General features: G+C 43.8%; 2 protein-coding genes across 6 annotated transcripts; both read left to right on the forward strand.

Annotated features, from left to right (window-relative positions):
* Positions 1-5,033: 5,033 nt before the first annotated feature.
* On the forward strand, positions 5,034-7,508 carry stmnd1 (stathmin domain containing 1). 2 transcript variants are annotated; one of them, XM_020501840.2, is made up of 5 exons: positions 5,034-5,297; positions 5,629-5,767; positions 5,866-5,996; positions 6,361-6,492; positions 6,722-7,508. In XM_020501840.2, the coding sequence occupies exons 1-5, from the start codon at positions 5,229-5,231 to the stop codon at positions 7,055-7,057; spliced, it is 807 nt and encodes a 268-aa protein (XP_020357429.1). In that variant the 5' UTR covers positions 5,034-5,228; the 3' UTR covers positions 7,058-7,508. The 2 variants fall into 2 exon arrangements, with proteins under 2 accessions (XP_020357429.1, XP_020357428.1); XM_020501839.2 differs by having other exon boundaries at positions 5,044-5,297; positions 6,719-7,508.
* Positions 7,509-11,543: 4,035 nt separating this feature from the next.
* Positions 11,544-27,335, forward strand: LOC109903368 (RNA-binding protein 24). 4 transcript variants are annotated; one of them, XM_020500022.2, is made up of 6 exons: positions 11,544-11,726; positions 11,853-12,020; positions 12,866-12,989; positions 13,455-13,509; positions 14,758-14,820; positions 24,357-27,335. In XM_020500022.2, the coding sequence occupies exons 2-6, from the start codon at positions 11,853-11,855 to the stop codon at positions 24,706-24,708; spliced, it is 762 nt and encodes a 253-aa protein (XP_020355611.1). In that variant the 5' UTR covers positions 11,544-11,726; the 3' UTR covers positions 24,709-27,335. The 4 variants fall into 4 exon arrangements, with proteins under 4 accessions (XP_020355611.1, XP_020355610.1, XP_031644787.1 ...); XM_020500021.2 differs by having other exon boundaries at positions 11,545-12,020; XM_031788927.1 differs by lacking the exon at positions 14,758-14,820 and having other exon boundaries at positions 11,548-11,726.
* Positions 27,336-27,833: the final 498 nt, after the last annotated feature.

Consider the following 27,833-nt stretch of genomic DNA (forward strand, 5'->3'; position numbering starts at 1 on the left):
GCTGAAGCGTTAAGATGTCTTTTCGCTGTAACTAATGGGCCTGAACAATGAAAATAGCCCCAGATTATTCCTCCTCCACCAAACTTTACAGTGTGCACTGCATTAGGGCCAGTAGCGTTCTCCTGGCATCCGCCAAACCCAGATTCGTCTGTCAGACTGCCAGATGGGGAAGTGTGATTCATCACTCCAGAGAATGTGTTTCCAGAGTCCAATGGCAGTGAGCTTTTACACCACGCCAGTGAGTGTTGCAACCGAGGATAAACGATTTTTAACCGCTTCAGCACTCTGCGGTCCCGTTCTGTGAACTTGTGTAGGCTACCACTTTGCGGCTGAGCCATTGTTGCTCCTAGACTTTCCACATCACAATAACAACTTACAGTTGAATGAGGCAGCTCTAGCTGGGCAGAAATTGTATGAACTTGTTGGAAAGGTGGTATCCTGTAACAGTGCCACGTTGAAAGTCACTGAGCTCTTAAGTATGGGCCGTTCTAATGCTGATGTTTGTCTATGGCGATTGCATGGTTGTGTGCTCGATTTTTAATCACCTGTCATTAACAGTGTGGTTGAAAAAGCCGCATCCTCTAATTTGAAGGAGAATGGGTAGTGTACATAGGCTAACTGAACACGAACGTTGCATATTTTCAGTTGCCAGTAGTGACGTGTTTGAGCGCTGTCCCAGGTGGCGCCACACACAAGACTAATGTAGCTCCTCAGAATGGGGCAGATGATTTCAGTTTGTGGCTCTGGTAAATCTCTGCCGTTTCTCCGTTCTGCTTCACCGGAGTTCATGATGCGGCTTGTGTTGTCTGAAATCCTGCTTGCAGAGGTCAGGCTCTCAGTCACGATTAGAGTTCAGACGAAACCGGTGTTGCACAACCGTTCTGGTGGTCCTCCGGCACATGTCCCTTCAGCTGTGTAATGGTGGTCTCCGTATGACCGGCGACATCAAGTTGATACAGCAACCGTACCAATTTTATTTAGAGTACCAGTTTGAGTCATAATACCCATAAAACCTAGCGGTTAAACAAGGAAATGGTTTCAATCGTTTCGATTGTCATACTTGAGTAATTGTAAAGATACCTTAATAGAAAATGACTCAATGTCAGGCGGTGGGTGTAGCTGGTGCATGAAGTCAGGCGCAGGAGAGCAGCGATGAGTGAACGCACTCAAGAAAATAGCAACAGTAACAGTACCAAATGTGCGAACAATAACAGTTGCGTGAAAACAGCACCTGGACAAAACCAGCCGGAAACGTACCGACATGAACAATAAACAATCATACACAAAGACGTAGGGGGAACAGAGGGTTAAATACATGACCAGTAATTGGGAAATGAAAACCAGGTGTGTGGGAAACAAAGACAAAACCAATGGAAAATGACCCCCAGCTATTTTAGAGGAACCCTACTGCTCTCTTTTCAGTGTATTGGAATACATCCTTGCACACCTCACAATCTGGGGGTGAAATCTCAGGTCTGAGGGTTGTGCTGACAAAACATCAGATCCAGGAATGCAATGTCCACTCCTTCCCCTGGCTTAGATCCGCTGGAGCACGAAGAACCACCTGACCTACCGCGTAGAGGAGCTAGGGCACTGGCAGAGACAGCTGGTAGCATTGCAAGAGTAGACCAGGGGATGGCTGCCTTAGTGAAGGTAGAGTGGATTCAGGGTGTATGCAGGGCTAGTTGGGACACTTGAGACACACTGCACTGCCCTTGATACCTTTAGAACAGACGAGGAGACACTGTCTGTGTTTACACAGGCAGCCCAATTCTGATATTTTTTTCCACAATTTTTTTTATTTTTATTTTACCTTTTATTTAACTAGGCAAGTCAGTTAAGAACAAATTCTTATTTTCAATGACGGCCTAGGAACAGTGGGTTAACTGCCTGTTCAGGGGCAGAACGACAGATTTGTACCTTGTCAGCTCAGGGATTTGAACTTGCAACCTTCCGGTAACTAGTCCAACGCTCTAACCACTAGGCTACCCTGCCGCCCCACTAGGCTACCCTGCCTGTCTAATTGGTCTTTTGACCAATAACATCAGATCGTTTCACATCAGATCTTTTTCAGAGCTGATCTGATTGGTCAAAAGACCAATTAGAGAAAAAAAGAGCAGAATTGGTCTGCTTGTCTAAACACAGGCATAGAGATGCAACCAACATCTGATGATGTTCAGATTTCGAAGTGTTGTGTAGAACCAGGTGATTGGTGATCATGTAGAATAGGGAATCTGGTCCACAGATACTACATTCCCATGACTCGGGACATTCTAAATGTTGCTGCTCACCCTCCATGACTGTAAATGACCCTCTCTTGTCATGTGTGGGATTTAAACTGATTTCATGGTTGTTGGGTGTTTCCAGGTGAAGGCGATCGCTGAGCGCTGTCTGCAGGAGAAGGTCCTGTACAGGCAGGTGCTGAGGGAGTGTGCGGTGTTCAGATTTCAATGTGTTGTGTAGAACCAGGTGATTGGTGATCATGTAGAATAGGGAATCTGGTCCACAGATGCTGAGCTGAAGCTGGAGGTGGAGCTGGCTGAGGAGATCATCCACCTGATCAGATCCACCTGGTCCTGGACAACCTCTGGTCAGAGACTGGCCCCCTATTCCCTATTTAGTACACTACTTTTGACCAGGGCCCGTAGGCTGCTGTTGTGATGAGTCTTGGATAGTAAAACGCACCAATGCTTGTCTCGTTTTGCAACTATTTCAATGACATGAATTAATTATTTGCCGATTGTAAAGTCTTTATCTCAACTGTTTCAAATCGGTTCCATAGGCATATCTAGATTGCTATCTATTGCTGTGTTTACACAGACAGCCCAACTATGATATTTTTTCAAATTATTGGCTGCCTGTGTAAATGCAGCCATTGTGTCTGCAAATTGTTCACCTGATCTGACTGTATTTGAATGCATTATGTCCTCACTCTACCTGTAGCTCCCTGAAGGACGTGCTCACCCAAATGATGTCCCACCACATGGACAAGGGACAAGCTGTGAAGCTCAACGAATACTGTCTGACCTTTGACCTCCAGTCGCCCAACCCGGGCTACAAGTACCAACCTTGCCACATCGTCAAGGGGTGAGTTAATCAATCAATAGATCAATCAATCAATGAGCATGAACATCTGTCCCTCGGGTCATATTGTCCTACCTAAAACTTTTTAGTCTAGTTGGAGGTGAAACGAAAAGCCGGAAAGTTTCACTACTTTAGCGATTTATATGATAAACCCTCTCTCCATCCTCTTTCCCAGAACGCTGACCTATGATCAGTGGTTGCTTACTGCAAAAGACTGAAGCAGACAGCAGAGAAACTGGTCCTGGACTGCTCTTACTTCCGTGGGAATCTCCAAGGTATAGTACAGGCTGGAACATAGTTTTGTATGCTCCTCCTTATGTTGACTGTATGTACATGAACTGCATTCAACGCTATATCAGTGTCTTATTTGGCAAGAGATTGACAGAAAGACTGGTACAGACTCTGTTTATGTTTGGCAAACATATGTCTGTGTCATTCCTGTATGTCTGACTCGCTGTGTGTATCACTGTTGGTGTAGCTGATGAAGGCTCTGGAGACCCAGCGCTGTGCCACTGTCTTCGGCCTGAGGAAGAGGCTGAATGAGCTGAGCGCCACCAGGGATGCCCTAGAGTGGGAGAAACAGAAGGTTAATGTTCAGCTGTCCTGGTCCTAGCCATGTTGCTCACTCATCTGTCATCCAGTTGCGACCTGCCTTGTGATATCTTGGCATTTCTGACAATATTCACACTGTTGTGAAACGTTGTGTAAGCCTAACAGAGACCTAAAGAGTTCTACATAAGAATTATGCAAAACACACTGTAGAAAATGATAGTCATAGTTTATCAATGTAAACAATTCACAATTGCCATTGTGCTTGGTGAATAGTGATACTAATGAGATAAATTGACTGACCTGTAACTGACCTTTTAACCTGTCCCCAGGTGAAGGAGACAGTGGTGGTCCTGGTCAAGGATATGCAGAAGGTGGAGAGACAGATCATGAGCTCTGGCTCTGAGCAGCAGCTGGCCCACACCCGGCTGGACGTCCTGGCCCAGAGGGCCAACTACGAGCTCTGCATGGACCAGGTCTGTCTGTCTGTCTGTCTATGCGTCTGTCTGTCACCTGCCTTCTCTCATCCTATAACAGTTTCATGTTAACAATACAATGTTAATTGTTTGTTGTCAGTATGTATGTGTGGCTGCCCTAACCCAGTGCTACCCCTCCAGCCCCACATTGCTCTTCTGCAGGAGACCAAGAACCTGAGGAAGAACACTTTTGGCCTGCAGAAGAAACTCCTCCTCTCTCAGTGAGTTATCCCTCACAGTAGTGAAGATGACAAATGAATCTGCTAAAACATACCTTCTCTGGATCTAACAGTGTGAACATATGACACCTAACTGTTCTATGACAGCAACACCACACACACCTCAATATTGCCTCCTTGTGGTTATGGGTATGAAAGACATTATCCTTTTTTGTCTTGGAAAAAAGTTATCTTGACTATATCAACAACATAACATATTTAAATGCTTGATAACTGGGTATTGTCTATCTGTAACCCGATATACAGGAAAACCCTGGAGACGGTGCATATGAACCTGTTCACCCTGGGGTTCAGCCTGGAGGCTAAGAGCTCCGCATATTCACCGCCAACACTTCAGCACAGGAGCCCCTGGCCCTGCTCTCTCCTCTCAGCTCCTTTGGGAATTAGAATGTTGCCACCTGTCTCTCTGGGCATGGCTGAAGTCGCTGATGCAAGCTATATTATATCTATGTTGTGTGTTACACCAATAACAGAGCATATATTACACATTTTTATTTTGTGAACGTATTTTTTCTTGTGTTTATGCTTTCAATTTCAAGTCTAGAGATTGGGTTGGAGCCAAAACCTGCTTGCACAGGGGCCACTACAAGCCTAAAACCATTTGGAATTGGACTTATTTGGTGGACAATTGATTGAGTGTACCCGGACACCTACTGACTGTCCAGGGGGTGTCACCTCTTTAACCAGGTCAGATTTATTGTAGCAACGGCCCATGGTAACGCAGAGAGTCCATGGCGACATGGGTCGCGCTATCTTGGAAAGTGTGAAGGAATGCGACTGATTGAGAGGTTCCTTTTGCGTTAATATCCCGCCAAATGCTCTATTAATGGTATATCAAAAAGAAAACTTCTAGCCGACCTCTGTTCTCTTGAAAGTAAATATGGGATGCGGCAGCTCCAGGTTCACGGTGGTCGAGCCCATGAGATCAAGCGAGTTGGACGGAGGAGAGGTACGCTGCCTGCAGTTCCTAATTTCGATTCCTATTTAAAAACTGTAATCACAATGTTATGAACATGTGTAATACAGAAGGCATAGTGGAAGACTTTTGGAATGGAATGGCACACATCCGGCATGATGCGCGTCAGAGCACTTTTCCTCTCAATTGATTCCTTATTTGATTTGCGGGGGGCCTACTGATAGCCTAGTGGCAGTCTTTCTTTTTAGTCAAACTATTTGGTGACTTGATCTAGAAATAAATATGATAAACTTTGTATTATTGCACCTGTCAAAACACCTAAGACACTATGCATTTGAGTTTGACGTTGTAATTCTCCCAACAGGATGACACAGTGAGTAAACAAGGCTGTAGGGGCGACTCTGCAGTGTCAAAGTTAACCACAGACAGTGGAGTGGTCCTGGACACTGGTGAGGTTCCCACCTTACTGGGGGCTGTACCCAGGAAACTATCACCACTGGCAGGTAAGAGGTCGGTGTGTGTGTGTGTGGTGGTGTGTGTGTGAGAGAGCTTGTGTATCTTGTACTCGTCAGAGACCTATTTGTGTGTGTCTCCCACTCAGCCCACATTCCTGGCCTGGCCCAGGAGAGTGGTGAGAGACCCAGGTCCAGTGAGATCCTGGAACAGCTTCTGAGCCAAGGCATCATCGCCCAGCCCAGGGAGAGGGCCAGCGGCGAGGCATACAACATCATGGTGGGTACCGGTCAGGTCTAATGGTGGGGCAGAGCAAAGTGTAGCTTCATGTTGTCTCACCCTCTATGGTGGCGTCAGAATCAGGTGAGAGGAGGAGTTCCATAATCTCTTGTCATCATAAGACTGCGGCCTGGTTGGATAGTCTCTTGATTAGTTTCCTGGTTATTTATAAAACTGCTGTCATCTTATGGAAGTGAGTGCAGAACTGACTGACTATGTCAATATACCAATGACAGTCACTCTGTATTGAAGATATTATATTTTATGAGTTATTTACACATTAACTACAGTATATGAGTGTTTACCTAATATGTGTTGCTGGAGTGTGTAACTCATGGTTTAATTGCTGTGTGTGTACGGTCAGATTGATGACAGAGAGACACCCAAACGTAGACCTACCCCTCACCTGGTGTCTCTGAAGGGCAAGAGGGACCAGTCTGTCACCAGCCAAGTGGACATGGAGGAGAGGATGAGACAGGCGGAGGAGGAATGGAAGGTGAGGATTATGAAATCATGAAAAATATGAATGTGAGGGGAATAAGGGAAAACTGAGTTTAGGAGGTTAAATGGGGACCAACTTCAACTATATCTGCCTTGAATATGACTTGTGTATCTTGAATATGACCTGTGTGTGTATCTTGAATATGACCTGTGTACCTTGAATATGACCTGTGTGTGTGTATCTTGAATATTTATTTGTGTTTCTCTCTCATCTCAACAAGGAGGAGCTGAACGTGAACCTGAGGCCTAAATCAGCTGGTGTCCATGACCCAGAAGCTGCATCAACATCTGGAGAGGGGGACATAGTCAGCCCTGTGGAGGTTCTCCACGCCCCTGATGCTCCTGAGACCCCACGCAGCCCAAGAGGGATCCAGCAGGAGCCACTGGCTCCAGACCCAACTCAGACTCAAGGAGGAGGGGATGGAGGGAGTGGAGGGGTCAGGGAGGGCGGGGGAGAGGGAGTCATAAGTGGGCTCAGTGGGCAGCTTCTCTCAGCCTCTCTTGAGATGGAGAATGACTCCACATTTCAACAGACTGAGCAAGCTGAGGAGCAATTCTAGCACCTGGCTGGGAGCACCTTATCCGTCTATTGGAGCCCAGTGTGTCTGAGAAGGAGGGAGAGGGAGAGCATAGAGAGATGGTGCAGGGGGAATTAGAGGAAGAGTAGGCAGGTGAGGTGAGGTGAGGGAGAGAGAGATCAGTGATGTCTATTTGTGCTTTTGTATACAAAAGAGCCAAGTGTATGTGCATACAGTCTGTTTCTAAGACTTGTTTGAAGTATGTGGTATAAAGAGAAGAGATCTCTGAGGGTTTACTTTACGATGCAAAATCATACTGTATAAAGGTGGGCAATATTATCATTTGAAATTGAAATCATGAAGATATTTATTTTCCATCCATTTAAAAAAGGTAAAGGGACCCCCCCCCCAATGGTGAACGTTGAGTTGAAAGCTGTTTTAGACACAAGATGGCGGTGTTTCCATGGAATTAAATTACTTCTTCAGCACTGTTCATTATAGTTCACTTGCAGAAGGTCTTTGGTGTCATTATCATGTGTAAGAGTATCTTGGTGTTTTCACTCTAGTGTCTAAAAAGTAGGTTTTATTACTTTAATGTTAATTTGGGGACAAGCACTGGGAATTATTGTAAGCTTCTGTGAGGTGGTGTAATGCATAGGATGGTCGGACATTCATTGTATCTGTCCCTAATGTAAATAAGCAATTGAAATGAGAGCGAGAGAGTCAAGAACCCGACACCCTCAGCACACAGGGGGGCAAACACCTACCTGGAGGTGACAGCATTCCCTCCCCCATATGCCCCCTTAGATACAACTACGACAACATAACCAACAAAAATGGATCACGACTCCTGCAGCTCTGTCAGATGCTGGATATGTACATAGTCAATGTTAGGCTTTGAGGGGACTCCTACGGTAGGTACACTTATAGCTCCCTCTTGGCAGTAGTACTGTAGACTACTTTATCACTGACCTCAACCCAGAGTCTCTTAGAGCATTCACAGTCTGTCCTCTGACACCCCTATCAGATCACAGCAAAATCACACTACTTGAACAGCTCAATCATTAGGCATCAAAGCCAAAGGAACTGAATAATATTAAGAAATGCTATAGATGGCCTCCCGAGTGGCGCAGTGGTCTAAGACACTGCATCACAGTACTAGCTGTGCCCCTAGATATTTTGGGGTCGAGTCCAGGCTCTGTTGCAGCCGACCGCGACCGGGAGACTCATGGGGCAGCGCACAATTGGCAGTGCACGCTGACATGGTGTACGGTGTCTCCTCTGACACATTGGTGTGGCTGGCTTGAGGGTTAAGTGGACATTGTGTCAAAGAAGCAGTGCGGCTTTGTTGGGTTGTGTTTCGAAGGATGCACCCGAGTCCGTACTGGAGTTATAGCGATGAGACAAGACTGTAACAACCAATTGGGTAGAAAAAGGGCTAAAAAATTTTTTGGGGAAGGAAGGAAAATAGTGTGGAAATCTACCAAAAAAACAATTAGGCAACAAATTCAATCCCTTCTAGACAATTTCCTGGACAACAGGTTTCACTGTAATAGTGAAGGTGTAAACTTGGCAGTAGAAAACCTAAACAGTATATTTGACCTCTCAGCTTCCCTATCAAATTAAAACATTTCAAGCACATAACCTAAGAAAATTAACAACAATGACAAATGGTTTGATGAAGAATGCATAAACCAAAGAAAGAAATTGAGAAACCTGTCCAATCAAAAACAGAGACCCAGAAAACCTGAGCCTACGCCTTCACTATGGTGAATCACTAAAACAATACAGATATACAACATAGAAAAAGAAGGAACAGCACATCAGAAATCAGCTCAATGTAATTTAAGAATCCATAGAATCAAACAACTTCTGGGAAAATTGGAGAACTCTAAACAAACAACACAAACAGTTATCTATCCAAAATGGAGATGTATGGATAAACCACATATCCAATCTTTTTGGCTTTATAACAAATATACATGATCAAATACAAATCTTAGAATCAACTATTAAAGACTACCAGAACCCACTGGATTCTTCAATTACATTGAATGAACTACAGGACAAAATACAAACCCTCCAACACAAAAAGGCCTGTGGGTTGATGGTATTATAAAATATACAGAACACTAACTGACAAACAAATAAACCAAAACAAAGGCAAAGTTTCTCATGCTTTGTTGGTTTCAAAAAAGCTTTTGACTCCATTTCGCATATGGGTATGCTCTACAAATTGATGGAAAGTGGTGTTGGGGGGAAAAACATACAACATTATAAAATCCATGTACACAAACAAGTGTGTGGTTAAAATTGGCAAAAAAAAGAAATTTCTTTCCACAAGGCCGAGGGGGTGAGGCAGGGATGCAGTTTAAGCCTCACCCTCTTCAACAAATATATCAATGAATTGGTGAGGGCACTAGAACAGTCTGCAGCACCCGGCCTCACCCTACTAAAATCTGAAGTCAAATGACTACTGTTTGCTGATTATTTGGTGCTTCTGTCCCCAACCAAGGAGGGCCTACAGCAGCTCCTAGATCTTCTGCAAACTAAGCCCTTGCGACCTTAGTTTGACTGTTCCCAAATGACCCATCATTACCTTTTGGGTGTTATATGGTTGACAGGTTTGCTGTGTTTTTCAACTGGTGAAAAATCTAGTCTCAGTTCCCAAAATTACAAGGTCTGATCACATGTCAGGTTACGTATTACTTTGACATTTTCTAACCATGACCATCCTCCTAACGCTCCCTTGTTTAATCAAGTTGGAAGCCCATCCTGATAGCCAAGGATGGTGAACTTGAAGTGGAATGCTGAATGGAATTGGTAATGGAATTCCACCATTTTTGATTTAGTTAGTTACATACTCACATAGCATTCATTGCGTTAAAGGATATCTCTATACTACAGTATATAGGCTATGCATTTAATTTAACAGGGCTTATTTGGCACACTCCCAATGTTATAGCCTATAAATGTATGCTATAGGCCTATACACATCAAAGATATGCACATAAGGGATTTAAGGATAACCATTGATGAGGATTTACCAGAGACCCTGTAGCTACGTTTTGTTAGCCAACATGTAAGGGGATTCTGATTAGTCGGCATGTTGCACGCGAACGGAGACAACAAGGGGACGCAACTCGATGGTATCTTCATTGTGTGGCCGCTGAAACCTGAAACGGACCACTATGCGGCGGCTCTGCTCAGGGCTGTAATTTAAAGGGCGCGTGGACACGCATGAATAAAATAGTATCTGATCCACCGAGATACAGAAATGTCGCTCTATCAGGTTGCGGCAGGGAATAGTGACCTAGCAGAGGGCTATGGCATTTTTTTGGCTATTGCATTCCGGTGATGGAGGAGATGACAATTATGACAGCTAGCCAGCCACATCAAATTTGCAACTCATAATATTACTGTAGGCTACAAGCAACCAGGCACATACCAGTATTAGGCTGCGTGTCTCCATGGCTGTCTTAGTCCATAGAGGTGGAACCATATGAAGGATTTAGACAATAGTTCCTTATCAGATTTCTCAGTATAACGTTACAGAACAGTTGTCGTGGAAAACAGGGGGGAGAATCATAATTTTCCACATTCAATCATGAAAGACAAAAGTCAATGGTGTTACTAAGTTTACAAAGTCTTATGGTTGTTATTAGGCCTATTTTAGTTATCACAGGCACTACAAGACCCACAAGTTGACATTCATCTGACCTCAAGGCACTGCTGTACTAAAGTATACAATTTAACCTATTATTTGTATGATCTATCTAATCACAAGCATAAGTAGCCTATTTGAAAAATAATTTGAAGATATGATCTTTAATAGACAGATCCTGCACGGGGCGCGTGCCCAATTGCCCTGGCCACGTATTTACGCACGTACCGCTCTTCCCTTCAAGTCCACCTAAAAAGGTAATCATAAATTCCATCATCACCCGGCTGAAGTCACTCCTAAACGCGTTTTAAACGCGTTCTAACACTCTACTGCATTATTCTACAAGGAAATTTGAGGCCCAGAGATTACACCTGTCTGCATTGGTCATGCTGAACTGCTGCTGCCACTAAAACACATGCGTCCCTGGGCTGACCACTGTCTGTCTCCTCTCTATGCGTAATGGGCCTTCTCTGACCCGACCACCTGCTGCCAGGTATCCCTTGGGACAGGAAGAGAACCAAGACCTTCATTTTTTAAGTTATAGCTTCATGGAGTATAATGGGGTCTTGTGTGTGACACTGTGGGTTATTAAGTAGCCGAAAACTTGCCGTGAGCACTAGTCTATAAAACTGTTGTAAGAAAATATAATTTTAGGGGTATAAAAAACCGAATGACCATAACTTTCCTGGTGGTTTAACATGCGGTAGGTAATATGGTCTATTCTTCATCATCACTAAGCAGGCATGGATCTTTAATTGTGCCCGCTTCCCAGCTGTTTGCTGGAGCGTGTAGGGGAGCATGTGGGCGGGCAGCAATGCACGCACAGTACCGCCCTCAGGCTTGGAACTGGGTGGAGTTATGGGAAGCACTTTTAGGAATGGGTCCGAAACATATTTAGTTTGTCACGACAGTTACGAAGAAGAGTTGCAAACACCTGACGATTGCTTGGACAATCCGCTCCATATCTCTTTTAAGTGTCGAAACATAATCTACCTCGAATCTTGATTTTTGTCGAGTTTGTGATATTTCCCTGAAGCCTCTCCAGTGGTAAATGTCTTATTGTTCGTTTTTATAGCAATACTAATAAATAACGTAACTAGCTGATAAGGAAACATTGCACTATATTTTTGATTGTTTCTGTTTATACTATTTTGCACTGAAATATTGGTGAAGATGCACACCACGCAGAAGGACACGACCTACACGAAGGTTTTTGTAGGGGGTCTTCCATACCACACCACGGATTCCAGTCTCAGGAAATATTTTGAAGTGTTTGGAGAAATTGAAGAAGCAGTCGTGATTACCGACCGACAGACCGGCAAGTCCAGGGGGTATGGATTCGTAAGTATCAATATAGTATTTATTCTTCATAACTTTCCTACACAAAGTGCAAGTGTCTTTCTAAGGCCTGCATTATTTCAAATGGCAGTAAATCACATGTGATCGTTAAAGTGGGTGTTGGTTAGGCTACTGTAGGCCTATTTCATAATATTTGAAGTGTTTCCATAAGTAGGCTTGTGTTTTCAGCTTGAAGCGTTCTATCATTGAAAAGAACCGATAGGCGCACACGCGCACTGTTCCGCACCAACATGTTCAGAAGATGAGTTTTGGGAAGATGATGAGCAGAACCTCATGTCAATGTCTATGAGCTTTAATAAGAGACATGGTCATGGTACCTCCCTCCTTGCAGCCATTTAGTTTTAAGCACATTTATGTGAAATATTAGCCTGTAGTATTTGATGAGTTGAGAGGTTTTCCTCGGGTTATTTGAAAAATACTATATTACAGCACCAAAAAACTCTTACATAGTCATTACTCTCAACGTGCTTATAGTCACAGGTAAACTTGTCCAATTATTTTAAATGGATGAGTATCTATGGTCAGAGATGGCGTTATATCTAGCTTCTACTCTGGAAAACAAGGAAATAACTCATCAGGAGCTTCGAGCCTACCCAAGACCAAATATCTCAACTTACTATAAGTAGTGGTGGATATCTTTATTTTCAAAATATTGACTGACAGTCGGGTTGTGTGTGATATCCATATTTTCTCTAATATTTGCCTCCCTTTAGCTAATGAATATTAACATTGGTGAGTCTTCATCGTACATGTTTACCAACCCCTCACACTTCTCCTTCACCACTTCTTACCTGTGCTCTCTCAACCCTCTCTGTGTGTCCCTGCAGGTGACGATGTCGGACCGCTCGGCTGCAGACAGGGCCTGTAAAGATCCAAACCCCATCATCGATGGCAGGAAAGCCAACGTCAACCTGGCGTACCTGGGGGCCAAGCCACGGGTGATGCAGCCAGGTAAACACAGTCTCACAGAGAGATACCTATAGGGGAAGTACACTTAACTCAGTAGGAAGCAACAGTACTGGTTCTGTATGGTAATGTTCTGAAAACATTGAGGCTGTTTGTTCTATAGAACATGCCCCAGGTCTCATCTTATTTTTATTTCTATATCGTACACATTTTTTCCTCGTAAATCATGCCTGGTGCAGAAAACTTTCATGATGATTCCAAGGCTTAGTAATCATTATGTCACATAAATATGTCAAATTAATGTGTTCAATACATGATTCAGGATGTCCCGATGTGTCTAGAATGAACTGAATAATTGCATCCCAAATGGCACCCTATTCCCTATATAGTGCACTACTATGGGTCCTGGTCAAAAGTAGTGCACTAAAAAGGCAATAGGGTGCCATTTGGCACTCATAATGACATGAATAAGATCATTAATTAATTTGACCATACCTCATCTCCATCCAGGTTTCACTTTTGGTGTTCCACAAATCCATCCTGCCTTTATCCAAAGGCCTTATGGGTAAGTACTGATGCTTCTTTGTGTATGTTGAGGGGATGGTTGGGTGTTGATGAGTATACATTAACAAATGACCTCATCAGTGAAAACCTATATGAAACCTCACTGAATCTGTTATTTATAATATATTAGCAGTGATGTCCCTCATTTGGTGAAAGTCTGGCATTGTTAGACATGTTCATACAATGACATGTATGTTTATATAATCTGTTTATGGAATTGTTTTGTGCTTAGTCCTGTTTTTCTCCATACTTACATGATTACAGTGCATGATAATTATGTTGAGAAAAAAAAACAGTTTCACAAGTCCTCTTTCTTTTTATCACTGACTACAAAGTTGACCCCCATATCAATGTAAGGTTTGTGTGAGTGAAAGAGAAAGTGTGTTCATAGTATGAGTGTGTGTGCATGCATGTGTGTGTATGCATGTGTGTGTGTGTTGAGTACAACTAATGGAAAGTTAGAGCCTCAATGACTCAATGTTATCTATCTCTCTCTGGTCCGACAGGCTCGATACAGGTTAAGATAACTGGTGGTTTCAGGATTAGTTCTGTGGGCATGTCACAGATCAGACCAGGGAATTACCTGTAATTTCAAATGCACACAAACAAGCTCAAATGGTGATTATAGATGCATGTATGTTGGTTTTTAATTTTTGTTTTGAGTTTTAACTTATTTTGAATAGCAATTAGAGCTTTGTGTGCTTTTGACTTTATTTGTACTGTTATGAAGTGGTGTTCATAGCTAAACCGTGTGCTGTCTATTTAATGACCAAAAAAAAGCTGGTTTGATGATATTTGGGATGTTCTTTCCTGATTTTGTGGAAGAGTGTTGACTTTGCCAGGGGGAGCAAAGTCTTTTTAAAATGTCTTTATTTGATTTGATGCTTTTGTGTTGTAGCTTGTGGTTTAGTTTTTCTTTGGTAACATTATGTTATTTGTGTTGGAGGGATGGTTTTCTGTGTGCTTTTTCATTATTCCCCTGTCACCCCTACTCCAAACCAAACCAAACCTACCAAAACTATCAACAGCTCACAGCAAGACATTTCTAGGACATTGGTGTTATTAATTCTCTTGCATTAACACCTAACCTCTCAAACTCACCCAGAATGGAGTATTTCCCAGGATTTGCATATTCTCTCTCTCCCTCTTTCTCAATCCACCAAGGGCATGTGCCACATGGTCTTAGTCTCTTCTAACTCTTATTTTCTCTCCCTTTCTCATCTATCTATCCGTATATGGTATACTTCAGGGCCGACTCTCAGGAGAGCTGCTGTTTCTCATTCAGAGATGACAAAGAAGAGAACAGTGAGAGGTCCATGACTAGACTGTAAATTGACAGTAGTCACTAACCTTATCCCTTACAGGACACTGGTGACAGATGAGGGAAAGTCATCCAAGGCTAGTAGTTTAGTTGAAGCAGAACACCTACTAATGTGTGTTTTTTAGTGTGTGTTTGTTTGTATTTGTCTGACGAAACTATTGTATGTGTGCGCACACGTTCGCTTGTGTGTGTCCTTTCGTGTGTAGTCCAGTCCAGTGGTAGAGCAGTGCACCAGAGTCTCTACTGTGACACAAACAAATGTCTGGATGCCACAGCCTCTGAACAAGCTTTCATCACATGGGCCTGCGGCGTTAAGGAAAACAAGCTTCTCCATTGTGCCTCACAAAGGCTGGAGTGCTGACGCTGCAGTCGCATGAAGCCTGCACTGGTAGCGGGGCGGGGGGCTGGGCAGGGGGTCTGGGGCTCGCTCCGTCATGATGGGATGGGACACTCTTTAAAAACAGCAGGCCCGGACACATGGAGGCCCCAACACATGGAGGCTGGAGGACCCAGGGAGGTTTAAAGGGCCACAGACACATCCAGACAGTGCCACCTATGTGCCACCTGTGCTTTCCAACACATGTAGAAGGCCCAAGGCTGCAGACAAAGGATTTGTCCCAAATGGCACACTATTCCCTGTATAGATCACTACTAGGGCCCTGATGAAAGGGCAATCTATATAGGGAAAAGGGTGCCATTGGGACGCAGACATCGATGGGCACAGCTGTGGGAGGGTAGCAACCAGCTCCATGGCTATCACACCACTAAGTATAAGTCTCACCAATGATATGATCCCAACACATGTTGGAGACTTGATAGATGGGTATAAATCAGAAGAGGTTGGTGGGAGGAGCTATAGGAGGAAGGGCTCATTGTAATGGCTGGGATAGTATGAATGGAACGGTATCAAACACATCAAACATATGGAAATCTAGTTTCACTCTGTTCCATTGATTCAATTCCAGCCATTACAATGAGCCCATCCTCCTATAGCTCCTCCCAACAACCTCCTCTGATGGGTACTAGGTAAATGGCAGTACGTACAGGTCTGGGATCAGGCTACTGTTTGAGGCTGTAGCAACCAGATCCATTGTTATTATTATAGCACCATGTCGCCCCTCTACGCTTCTCACATTTATCTGTAGCATGACTGGCTGTTCTTCAGCTCCTGATGCAACAGAATCCCAATGGTTCTAATGTGTCGGAGAGCAACAGGTGTGTACTGCTAAACGCCCCGCCACCCCTCCACTCTTCCCCCTCTGGTTGAAGATGTCACCCATCTGACATGTGATTGAAACAGACCTTTATTTAGCCTTGAACTTTACCGACCGCAACGTTCCAGACAGAAAGATAATATATTTACACAGAGCATTGAGACACACAGTAACCCTAGTATTTTTAATCTTGCTTGTATCTCTAGGGAAACGAGGGCACTTAGATGGGAGTCAGAGGGTAGCCAGTGCTTCCCATGAGCAACACCGTTACGGAAGTGAATCCAGGCAGATGTGTGTGTGTTTTGTTTGTTAGGTGACACAGCATTTACCAACATATAAGAGGTTTATGCTGTTGGAGATTGAGAAACAGGTTGTAGTAGTCTAATGTTGAATGAGATTACGAAAGGGAGAGGGAGAAGGACAAGATAGAGGAAGCAAATAAAGGTAGGGTGGGATATGAGCCCAGATGAGTTCTAGGGGTGGGAACATACCACAGTAAGATGACAGGCAAGCAGAAAATAGCTGGGGCCCAGCCTTCAGCCTCTCCTGTCAATCATACATGAGGCCAGGCAACAAAGAGCATGTCTGAGACCAGATCCACATTACAGGAATGTCGTCATGACTACTTATGGAAACCGTACTTGTGTAGGACTTATTGGCACTTTGCTATATACAGTGCCTTGCGAAAGTATTCGGCCCCCTTGAACTTTGCGACCTTTTGCCACATTTCAGGCTTCAAACATAAAGATAGAAAACTGTATTTTTTTGTGAAGAATCAACAACAAGTGGGACACAATCATGAAGTGGAACGACATTTATTGGATATTTCAAACTTTTTTAACAAATCAAAAACTGAAAGATTGGGCGTGCAAAATTATTCAGCCCCTTTACTTTCAGTGCAGCAAACTCTCTCCAGAAGTTCAGTGAGGATCTCTGAATGATCCAATGTTGACCTAAATGACTAATGATGATAAATACAATCCACCTGTGTGTAATCAAGTCTCCGTATAAATGCACCTGCCCTGTGATAGTCTCAGAGGTCCGTTAAAAGCGCAGAGAGCATCATGAAGAACAAGGAACACACCAGGCAGGTCTGAGATACTGTTGTGAAGAAGTTTAAAGCCGGATTTGGATACAAAAACATTTCCCAAGCTTTAAACATCCCAAGGAGCACTGTGCAAGCGATAATATTGAAATGGAAGGAGTATCACACCACTGCAAATCTACCAAGACCTGGCCGTCCCTCTAAACTTTCAGCTCATATAAGGAGAAGACTGATCAGAGATGCAGCCAAGAGGCCCATGATCACTCTGGATGAACTGCAGAGATCTACAGCTGAGGTGGGTGACTCTGTCCATAGGACAACAGTCGTATATTGCACAAATCTGGCCTTTATGGAAGAGTGGCAAGAAGAAAGCCATTTCTTAAAGATATCCATAAAAATGGTTGTTTAAAGTTTGCCACAAGCCACCTGCGAGACACACCAAACATGTGGAAGAAGGTGATCTGGTCAGATGAAACCAAAATTGAACTTTTTGGCAACAATGCAAAACGTTATGTTTGGCGTAAAAGCAACACAGCTCATCACCCTGAACACACCATCCCCACTGTCAAACATGGTGGTGGCAGCATCATGGTTTGGGCCTGCTTTTCTTCAGCAGGGACAGGGAAGATGGTTAAAATTGATGGGAAAATGGATGGAGCCAAATACAGGACCATTCTGGAAGAAAACCTGATGGAGTCTGCAAAAGACCTGAGACTGGGACGGAGATTTGTCTTCCAACAAGACAATGATCCAAAACATAAAGCAAAATCTACAATGGAATGGTTCAAAAATTAACATATCCAGGTGTTAGAATGGCCAAGTCAAAGTCCAGACCTGAATCCAATCGAGAATCTGTGGAAAGAACTGAACTGCTGTTCACAAATGCTCTCCATCCAACCTCACTGAGCTCGAGCTGTTTTGCAAGGAGGAATGGGAAAAAATGTCAGTCTCTCGATGTGCAAAACTGATAGAGACATACCCCAAGCGACTTACAGCTGTAATCGCAGCAAAAGGTGGCACTACAAAGTATTAACTTAAGGGGGCTGAATAATTTTGCACGCCCAATTTTTCAGTTTTTGATTTGTTAAAAAGGTTTGAAATATCCAATAAATGTTGTTCCACTTCATGATTGTGTCCCACTTGTTGTTGATTCTTCACAAAAAAATACAGTTTTATATCTTTATGTTTGAAGTCTGAAATGTGGCAAAAGGTCGCAAAGTTCAATGGGTCAGAATACTTTCGCAAGGCACTGTATTTATGGAAAGTAATATTGGGATGAAACTCTAGGGCAGGGATTGCTTCAAACAGTCTAATGCAGGCCAACAATCATGGGCCATTTTAACATCTGTCTTCATACTTTGGATGCATCAAATCAAATCAAATGTATTTATATAGCCCTTCATACATCAGCTGATATCTCAAAGTGCTGTACAGAAACCCAGCCTAAAACCCCAAACAGCAAGCAATGCAGGTGTAGAAGCACGGTGGCTAGGAAAAACTCCCTAGAAAGGCCAAAACCTAGGAAGAAACCTAGAGAGGAACCAGGCTATGTGGGGTGGCCAGTCCTCTTCTGGCTGTGCCGGGTGGAGATTATAACAGAACATGGCCAAGATGTTCAAATGTTCATAAATGACCAGCATGGTCGAATAATAATAATAAGGCAGAACAGTTGAAACTGGAGCAGCAGCACAGTCAGGTGGACTGGGGACAGCAAGGAGTCATCATGTCAGGTAGTCCTGGGGCATGGTCCTAGGGCTCAGGTCCTCTGAGAGAGAGAGAAGGAGAGAATTAGAGAACGCACACTTAGATTCACACAGGACACCGAATAGGACAGGAGAAGTACACCAGATATAACAAACTGACCCTAGCCCCCCGACACATAAACTACTGCAGCATAAATACTGGAGGCTGAGACAGGATGGGTCAGGAGACACTGTGGCCCCATCCAAGGACACCCCCGGACAGGGCCAAACAGGAAGGATATAAACCCACCCACTTTGCCAAAGCACAGCCCCCACACCACTAGAGGGATATCTTCAACCACCAACTTACCATCCTGAGACAAGGCTGAGTATAGCCCACAAAGATCTCCGCCATGGCACAACCCAAGGGGGGGCGCCAACCCAGACAGAATGACCACATCGGTGAATCAACCCACTCAGGTGACGCACCCCTTCCAGGGACGGCATGAGAGAGCCCCAGTAAGCCAGTGACTCAGCCCCTGTAATAGGGTTAGAGGCAGAGAATCCCAGTGGAAAGAGGGGAACCGGCCAGGCAGAGACAGCAAGGGCGGTTCGTTGCTCCAGAGCCTTTCCGTTCACCTTCCCACTCCTGGGCCAGACTACACTCAATCATATGACCCACAGAAGAGATGAGTCTTAAAGGTAAAGACTTAAAGGTTGAGACCGAGTTTGCGTCTCTGACATGGGTAGGCAGACCGTTCCATAAAAATGTAGCTCTATAGGAGAAAGCCCTGCCTCCAGCTGTTTGCTTAGAAATTCTAGGGACAATTAGGAGGCCTGCGTCTTGTGACCGAAGCGTATGTGTAGGTATGTACGGCAGGACCAAATCAGAGAGATAGTTAGGAGCAGGCCCATGTAATGCTTTGTAGGTTAGCAGTAAAACCTTGAAATCAGCCCTTGCTTTGACAGGAAGCCAGTGTAGGATAAAGCACTAAATAAACTTCAGTTAGTGCTAAATACGGCTGCTAGAATCCTGACTAGAACCAAAAAATGGAGTAATATGATCAAATTTTTTGGTTCTAGTCAGGATTCTAGCAGCCGTATTTAGCACTAACTGAAGTTTATTTAGTGCTTTATCCGGGTAGCCGGAAAGTAGAGCATTGCAGTAGTCTAACCTAGAAGTGACAAAAGCATGGATTAATTTTCCGCATCATTTTTGGACAAAGTTTCTGATTTTTTGCAATGTTACGTAGATGGAAAAAAGCTGTCCTTGAAATTGTCTTGATATGTTCTTCAAAAGAGAGATCAGGGTCCAGAGTAACGCCGAGGTCCTTCAGTTTTATTTGAGACGACTGTACAACCATTAAGATTAATTGTCAGATTCAACAGAAGATCTCTTTGTTTCTTGGGACCTAGAACAAGCATCTCTGTTTTGTCCGAGTTTAAAAGTAGAAACTTTGCAGCCATCCACTTCCTTATGTCTGAAACACATGCTTCTAGCAAGGGCAATTTTGGGGCTTCACCATGTTTCATTGAAATGTACAGCTGTGTGTCATCCGCATAGCAGTGAAAGTTAACATTGTTTTCGAATAACATCCCCAAGAGGTAAAATATATAGTGAAAACAATAGTGGTCCTAAAACGGAACCTTGAGGAACACCGAAATTTACAGTTGATTTGTCAGAGGACAAACCATTCACAGAGACAAACTGATATCTTTCCGACAGATAAGATCTAAACCAGGCCAGAACTTGTCCGTGTAGACCAATTTGGGTTTCCAATCTCTCCAAAATAATGTGGTGATCGATGGTATCAAAAGCAGCACTAAGGTCTAGGAGCACGAGGACAGATGCAGAGCCTCGGTCCGATGCCATTAAAATGTCACTTACCACCTTCACAAGTGCCGTCTCAGTGCTATGATGGGGTCTAAAACCAGACTGAAGCATTTCGTATACATTGTTTGTCTTCAGGAAGGCAGTGAGTTGCTGCGCAACAGCCTTTTCTAAAATTTTTGAGAGGAATGGAAGATTCGATATAGGCCGATAGTGTTTTATATTTTCTGGGTCAAGGTTTGGCTTTTTCAAGAGAGGCTTTATTACTGCCACTTTTAGTGAGTTTGGTACACATCCGGTGGATAGAGAGCCGTTTATTATGTTCAACATAGGAGGGCCAAGCACAGGAAGCAGCTCTTTCAGTAGTTTAGTTGGAATAGGGTCCAGTATGCAGCTTGAAGGTTTAGAGGCCATGATTATTTTCATCATTGTGTCAAGAGATATAGTACTAAAACACTCTCTTGATCCTAGGTCCTGGCAGAGTTGTGCAGACTCAGGTCAACTGAGCTTTGAAGGAATAGGCAGATTTAAAGAGGAGTCCGTAATTTTATTTATTTTTTATTATTTTAATTATTATTATAGAATTTTTTTTTACCCCTTTTTCTCCCCAATTTCGTGGTATCCAATTGTTGTAGTAGCTACTATCTTGTCTCATCGCTACAACTCATGTCATGCGTCCTCCGATACACAACCCAACCAGCCGCACTGCTTCTTAACACAGCGCGCATCCAACCCGGAAGCCAGCCGCACCAATGTCGGAGGCTACACCTTCTCAGAGGCAACCTTGGTTGGCGCGCACTGCGCCGGCCTGCCACAGGAGTCGCTGGTGCGCGATGAGACAAGGACATCCCTGCCGACCAAGCCCTCCCTAACCCGGACGACGCTCGGCCAATTGTGCGTCGCCCCACGGACCTCCCGGTCGCAGCCGGTTACGACAGAGCCTGGGCGCGAACCCAGGGACTCTGATGGCACAGCTGGCGCTGCAGTACAGCACCCTTAACCACTGCGCCACCCGGGAGGCCCGTAATTTGCTTTCTAATAATCATAATCTTTTCCTCAAAGAAGTTCATGAATTTATCACGGCTAAAGTGAAAGTCATCCTCTCTTGGGGAATGCTGCTTTTTAGTTAGCTTTGCGACAGTATCAAAAAGCATCCCAAATGATACCCAATCCCCTGTATAGTGCACTACTGTTGACCAGATCCCTATGGGCTGGTGGAAAGGGAATAGCGTGCCATTTAGGATGCAACCTTTATTTCCAACAACATCATGTTTCTTGGGTGGACCGGTCTAGGGCACTGCATCTCAGTGCTAGAGGCTTCTCTGAAGACCCTGGTTCGATTCCAGGGTCTATCACAACCGGCCGTAATTGGGAGTCCAACAGGTGACGCACAATTGGCCCAGTGTCGTCCGGGTTAGAGTTTGGCCGGGATAGGCCGCCATTGTAAATAAGAGTTTGTTCTTAACTGACTTGCCTAGTTAAATAAAATAAAAATAAAATTCACCATTTAAACATACCAGTTCAATGCTGTCATTTCATTCTCTACAATTGCAAATATAGTGCTATTAAATAGAAGCACCTTTCTTGTGTGTTGTAACACTGCATAACATATTTTATATGTGGTATGAAAGAGCTTCTTTTTGTGCTGTTTTTCCCCATACTGTAAGAAATAATAGTTTTTCCCCATACTGTAAGAAATAATCGTTTTTCCCCATACTGTAAGAAATAATCGTTTTTCCCCATACTGTAAGAAATAATCGTTTTTCCCCATACTGTAAGAAATAATCGTTTTTCCCCATACTGTAAGAAATAATCGTTTTTCCCCATACTGTAAGAAATAATCGTTTTTTCCGAAAAGAGATGAAAACAGCATTTCAAAATACCTGTTTGATCCAACTTTTGACATCATGCTTCCATCCTGAATGGTACCTTATTACCTGTATAGTGCACTGCTTTTGACCCTGTGGGGATGCATCGCATATCTTATTATAGCTAGTAATGGGGAGGCACAACAATGGTCAGCTTTGACATGTGTTTTTCGGTGGACACTGCATTTTGTTGTGAAACCATCCTTTGCGCGTGTACTTGTGTGTTTGAGAGAGTTTTTCTTGGTAGTGGCCCGTGTGTGTGTACACATTTGTTATGTCCGTGTACATCCAGTGTGTGTGTGTTACGTTTTGTTTTGTTGTCCATTGTCCAGTGTGTGTGTGTGTCTCCACCTTGTATTGTGACTGTAACACTGTGCTGAGACAGCAGCGTGCTAGCAGGCCAGGCTGAGGCATCTGCCAAGAATGTGATGTCATAGGAGCGCCCCTGACCCCTGAGTGATAGAGCTGTACTTGATCTTTTATTTTTCTTTCTTTTAATGTATTTATTCTTTCCTTTTTGAGTGTTTGTGCTGTGTTGGTTATCCATGTGGACTGTTTTTAATTTTTTGTCTTTGACGTCTTTTTCTTGTAGAATTGCTGTTGTTTTTTTCCTGTTTCCTCGTTGGGGCCAGTGTTTTGAGATGTGATTAGTTGGATAGTGGAGTGCTGACAATAGGGTTGCCACGATAGATCTTGTCTTTGGTTTCTCCAATCCAGATTCCAAACTGTTTGACTGTACAAGAGATTCCGCTCTCCATCTCGTTTCTTATTGGCTTGATTGATGTCAGTATTTATTTGGTCCGATCAATTGTTAGGTTGTTTCTGAAGAGATTTGAATGACCTGTTGACAACATCACACCATGCGCATCCTTCCAGACCATTACAAATCCACACCAGACCACAACTCATTGAAACCCAACACTGACAAATGGTGGTAAGTCAATATAAAAGTGATTGTCAATCATTGTCATAACACTGATTAGGTTACTCAGTCTTCTCTTACTGAATCATAAACTTGACTCCAATTAACACCAGTTTAGTATTTTTGAGGAATGTCATTTGTGATTTCCCCATCAAGGTTTCCTCCACCAAAACAATAGTGTAACTTTCCCAAACGACCATCATCATGCTAGCAGATAGTGCTAGAGAGCCTAGCGAGCCGAGCCTCACGGCCGGGATATGTCACGAAGGGCTGAATGTGCTCATTGTTCCTGATTGCTTATTTAATGAAAACGTCCCTCTGAGTGCAGCTAGCCTAGCGCCCGGCCCGGGGCTCTTTGTCTCAGCACAGAGGGGGAAACAGCCAGCAGTGTCCTTTTTGAAAACTGTCCAGCTGTCAAAGTGGCAGTGACATTTTCACAATGCCCCCCTCATCTCATGTCCTCTCCCCCTCTCTTCCTCCCAGTGCTGCCTGTGAGCCTCCCTCCCCTCCACTGTTCCCTATCCCCTCCCAACTAGGACTGGCACCAGGGCCAAATCCACATGTGACCAAGCACACACAAACCAAGTTCTCTCTTCTCGCCATCTCTGGATTGTCTCTCCATGACGGCATCAATGGGTCACTGAAAACCCAAAATGTCTTCCTATCCCTTATCAGAGGACAAAACCCCTCTGAGCTTTGAACACCTCTCACCAACCCATTTTTTTTATCCCACAGAGAGATCTCTATTTTGGCAACCCTATATCTCTAATAGCTACTTGCAGGCATCTCCGTGGTGTTATTGACTGGTGTATTGATGTGTTGGGGGGCGCTTGGCCGCAGTGTGGTTGGGTTTGTTGCGTTTGGTTCTGCTGTTAAACTTGGGGTTTGCTGCTGTCTGTCAGTGGCTTTGTAAGGCCAGGTCTGTGATTTCTACCTCTAACTCCCTGTCTGTCTCTGTCCTGTAGGATCCCTGCTCACTATGTGTACCCTCAGGCCTTCATGCAGCCAAGCACCATGGTCATTCCCCATGCCATGCAGCCCAGTGCAGCCTCTGCCTCCACCGGTTCCTCACCATACATCGACTACACTGGAGCCGCCTACGCACAGTATTCCGCCGCCGTGGCGGCTAGCGCTGCTGCCGCCTACGAGCAGTATCCCTACGCTGCCTCCCCTGTAGCGGCCGGATACATAACTGCGGCCGGTTACGGCTATGTTCAGCAGCCCCTGCCTACGGCCGCACCGGGATCAGCCGTCGCTGCAGCCGCAGCTTTCGGTCAGTACCAGCCTCAGCAACTGCAAGCTGATCGCATGCAATAGCAGCCACTGCGGCCATTGGACACGAGGAGGATGGGAGGCCCACGGCTGATTGGCTGTGCAGAGGAAAGGAGGAGGAGGAGGAGGAAGAGAGAGGGGCCGTGTTGTTAAGTGACGGAGTCGTTAAGATGGTGGTGGTGAGGTGGGAGCTCCATACAGTAGCTTTCCAACTTGCTGTACTTAAACCCCCCCCACAAAAAAATGAGTAAACGTTACCAATTCACAGAACAAAGTAAGGTGGATATATCCTTATGATTATTATTGTTGTTATTAATATAATTATTACTATTATAATTGTAGTAGAGTATTTATTTATAGAAGATAAATGCAACGACTAAGCTTGGTGTAAAACATGACCGTAGGTTCCATTGCTGTCATTAACATAGAAGAGAGGGAGCGTTCTCTTTACGGGACACTTAGACGTGTCCCAAAGTGTTTTGTGTTCTGAAGCCCTTATAACATATATTTATTATCACATTTCGAGGACTCTTGTCGTTCTGTCTTTTCAAGTGCATTGAAGTAAATGTTGTGATAATCAGGGAAATGGACCAGTTTCCAGTGTGTTAGTAAAGACAACCTCTGTGTGTCAGGGAGGAGCTGAAATAACTGTGGAGAAAAGGTGAAAGTCTTGTCACGCGTTAAGAACATATCTTCCTGATGCTGATTGTCCCTTTTTTGACTCTGTATCTTGATCTCTTGACCTATGCAAAGCAAACAGTTCACCAGGAGACAAAAAAGCTGCAGGAATAACCAAAAATGCCATCTACTCATCAACTCTTCAAAGGGCATCACAAACAATATGACGGCAACTCCGAAAGAAAGGTTTTCAGACAATGAGAAGCACCAAATCAGTTACTCTCAAACACATACATTACGCACACACACACAGTTGTGTACATAGTGGTAAAGGACAAAGGGCTCAGTCGTGTTCCCCTCTGGCTCTGTGCAATGGGATCTAGTCAGAGTGAAAGAGAGGGGGGGAGCAGCTGCGGGTGGGGAGGGGGGTGGGACAGTTAGCCCAGCGCCACACAGATGGATCACTCTGGAAAGAACGCATCACTTGTGCTTATTTGTTGAGCTGTCACATTTTAATCCCTGGGCCCATTTGGGAACTGGCCCCTCTGGCCTGCCTGCCTGTCTGTCTGCCTGGCCCTGTCAGCATTTCCACCTCTGTCCTCTGTCCTAGAGCTGACTGGCTGGGCTGGTGTCAGGTACATACACTGCCCTCCTATCCTAACCCTAACCAACCCCCCTAGGCCTTGTCCTGTACCCACTCCTCACAGCCTCACCAACCCCGTGGCCCTTGCCCTGTACCCATTCCTCTAAGCCTCACCAACTCCTCCTCTACCCAGACTACACACCCCAACTCCAGGGCTCCTTTCTGTGGGTCTGGAAAGTGGTGGCAGTGGGGAATGTAGAAAGGGGGTGGTGGGACTGCAGGCACTTGACATGAATCTGGGGGTTCTTTGTGTGCCTCACATTTGTGTTGCTATTTAAGAGAGTAAGAAAAGAGATCTATTTAAGATATTTATTTTCAGAGTTGACTATGTTCTATGCGCTTAGTGGCGGTACTGAATTACTATTGTTATGTATTCATCTCAAGGCATATAAGTTATTGAGTAGATTTAGTTGTATTATTATTAACATACTCTACCAAAAATGTTGATTTATTTAAGATACAATTCTGTATGTGCACTGTACAATTATACTTTTTGCCTTTTTGAAATCTTAGAACATGACATTAAATATTGGCTAGATTAATGCCTTTTGTATGAAACTTTATTTAAATGCAGGCATACTTGCGTGCAGACTGTTATTCTGCCTCTGTGTTTAGAACCGTTGGAAAAGACAAAAAAATCCTGGCAAATTAGCAAAATGCTTGCTTTATACATTAGAATGTACAGTCATTGTCATGGTTTGGATAGCTGTGCTTCTATTGCTTTTAATATACATCAGATGGGCTATTTTACACTTGGGAATTTTTATACTTGAACTATTTCTTACAAGGGAAAATATGAAAAATAAATGACAAAAAAATACATTTTAAGGAAGCTTTTCATTGTCACTGGATTAAGGCATGTACAGTGTTAAAACCTTATTTCAGAATTTCAACACTATTTACTCTAAATTGAAATAAAAGGTTCTATATTTAAACAATGTTTTATTTATTTATTTAATATGGATATACGATGTTGAGATGATCAATTGTGTTGTTTTCAGGATGGGTGACTTTGTGGGCCTTGTTGTGGAGGCCTGAGACCATTAATAGTCTCCAGAGCAAATTAGGTCTGAAAGGTGAAGGTGTTAAAGTTGTTGATGTTCAGCAGGTTCTATGGATACACATGTCCCAGATTTTTACCCTACAACACGAGAAGGGCCGAGTCACCTCTTCACTAGGCAAAAGCTTCACTCTCAAACACACATGGATTTGTAGCTCAAATGGCACCCTATTCCCTTTGTAGTGCACTACTTTTGACTAGGACTCCTGGTCAAAAGTAGTGCACTGTATTGATTATTGGGTGAGTGCCATTTGGGATGCGACTACTTATTTCTAGCTCCAGAACTCTTGTTCTTGTGTTGTATTATGTAAGGACTGTTCCATCTAAGTGTATTAAACGCCTATAAACAGACTCACTGTCTATTTGCATACGTCCTCAATTCCCAAACCCCTCATCACTCAAATATGGTTGTAAAACCTTTTGGGAGACTGGTGTTTAAAAACAATGTTCTTAGTTTAGTTGGGTTAAGTAGCTGATTTACTTTCCTCTGCGTGTGTGTGTGTGTGCTTTGTAGCCTAACAGTGAAACGCTTGCTTACCGGTTATTTTCCAACAAAGAGTTAAAGATGAAATAAACCGTGAAAATAACATGACTATCCATGAAAGACTGACCAGGTGAAAGCTATGATCCCTTATTGATGTCACTTGTTAAATCCATTTCAATCCATTTAGATGAAGGGGAGGAGACTGGTTAAAGAATGATTTTTTATGTGTGCCATTCAGAGGGTGAATGGGCAAGACAAAAGATTTAAGTGCTTTTGAACGGCGTATGGTCGTAGGTGCCAGGCGGACCTGTTTCAGTGTATCAAGAACTGCATGCTAAACATTTTCCTGTGTTTATCAAGAATGG

The sequence above is a fragment of the Oncorhynchus kisutch genome, linkage group LG14 (genome assembly GCF_002021735.2).
Source record: "Oncorhynchus kisutch isolate 150728-3 linkage group LG14, Okis_V2, whole genome shotgun sequence".
Taxonomy (NCBI): Eukaryota; Metazoa; Chordata; class Actinopteri; order Salmoniformes; family Salmonidae; genus Oncorhynchus; species Oncorhynchus kisutch.

Bases quoted from the DNA above. Each gene is read 5' to 3' on its own strand.
- LOC109903368 (XM_020500022.2), top strand. From the start codon at position 11,853: ATGCACACCACGCAGAAGGACACGACCTACACGAAGGTTTTTGTAGGG. The intron at 12,021-12,865 runs GTAAGTATCAAT...GTGTCCCTGCAG, and splicing joins AGTCCAGGGGGTATGGATTC to GTGACGATGTCGGACCGCTC. The intron at 12,990-13,454 runs GTAAACACAGTC...ATCTCCATCCAG, and splicing joins GCCACGGGTGATGCAGCCAG to GTTTCACTTTTGGTGTTCCA.
- stmnd1 (XM_020501839.2), top strand. From the start codon at position 5,229: ATGGGATGCGGCAGCTCCAGGTTCACGGTGGTCGAGCCCATGAGATCA. The intron at 5,768-5,865 runs GTAAGAGGTCGG...TCTCCCACTCAG, and splicing joins GAAACTATCACCACTGGCAG to CCCACATTCCTGGCCTGGCC. The intron at 6,493-6,718 runs GTGAGGATTATG...CATCTCAACAAG, and splicing joins AGGCGGAGGAGGAATGGAAG to GAGGAGCTGAACGTGAACCT.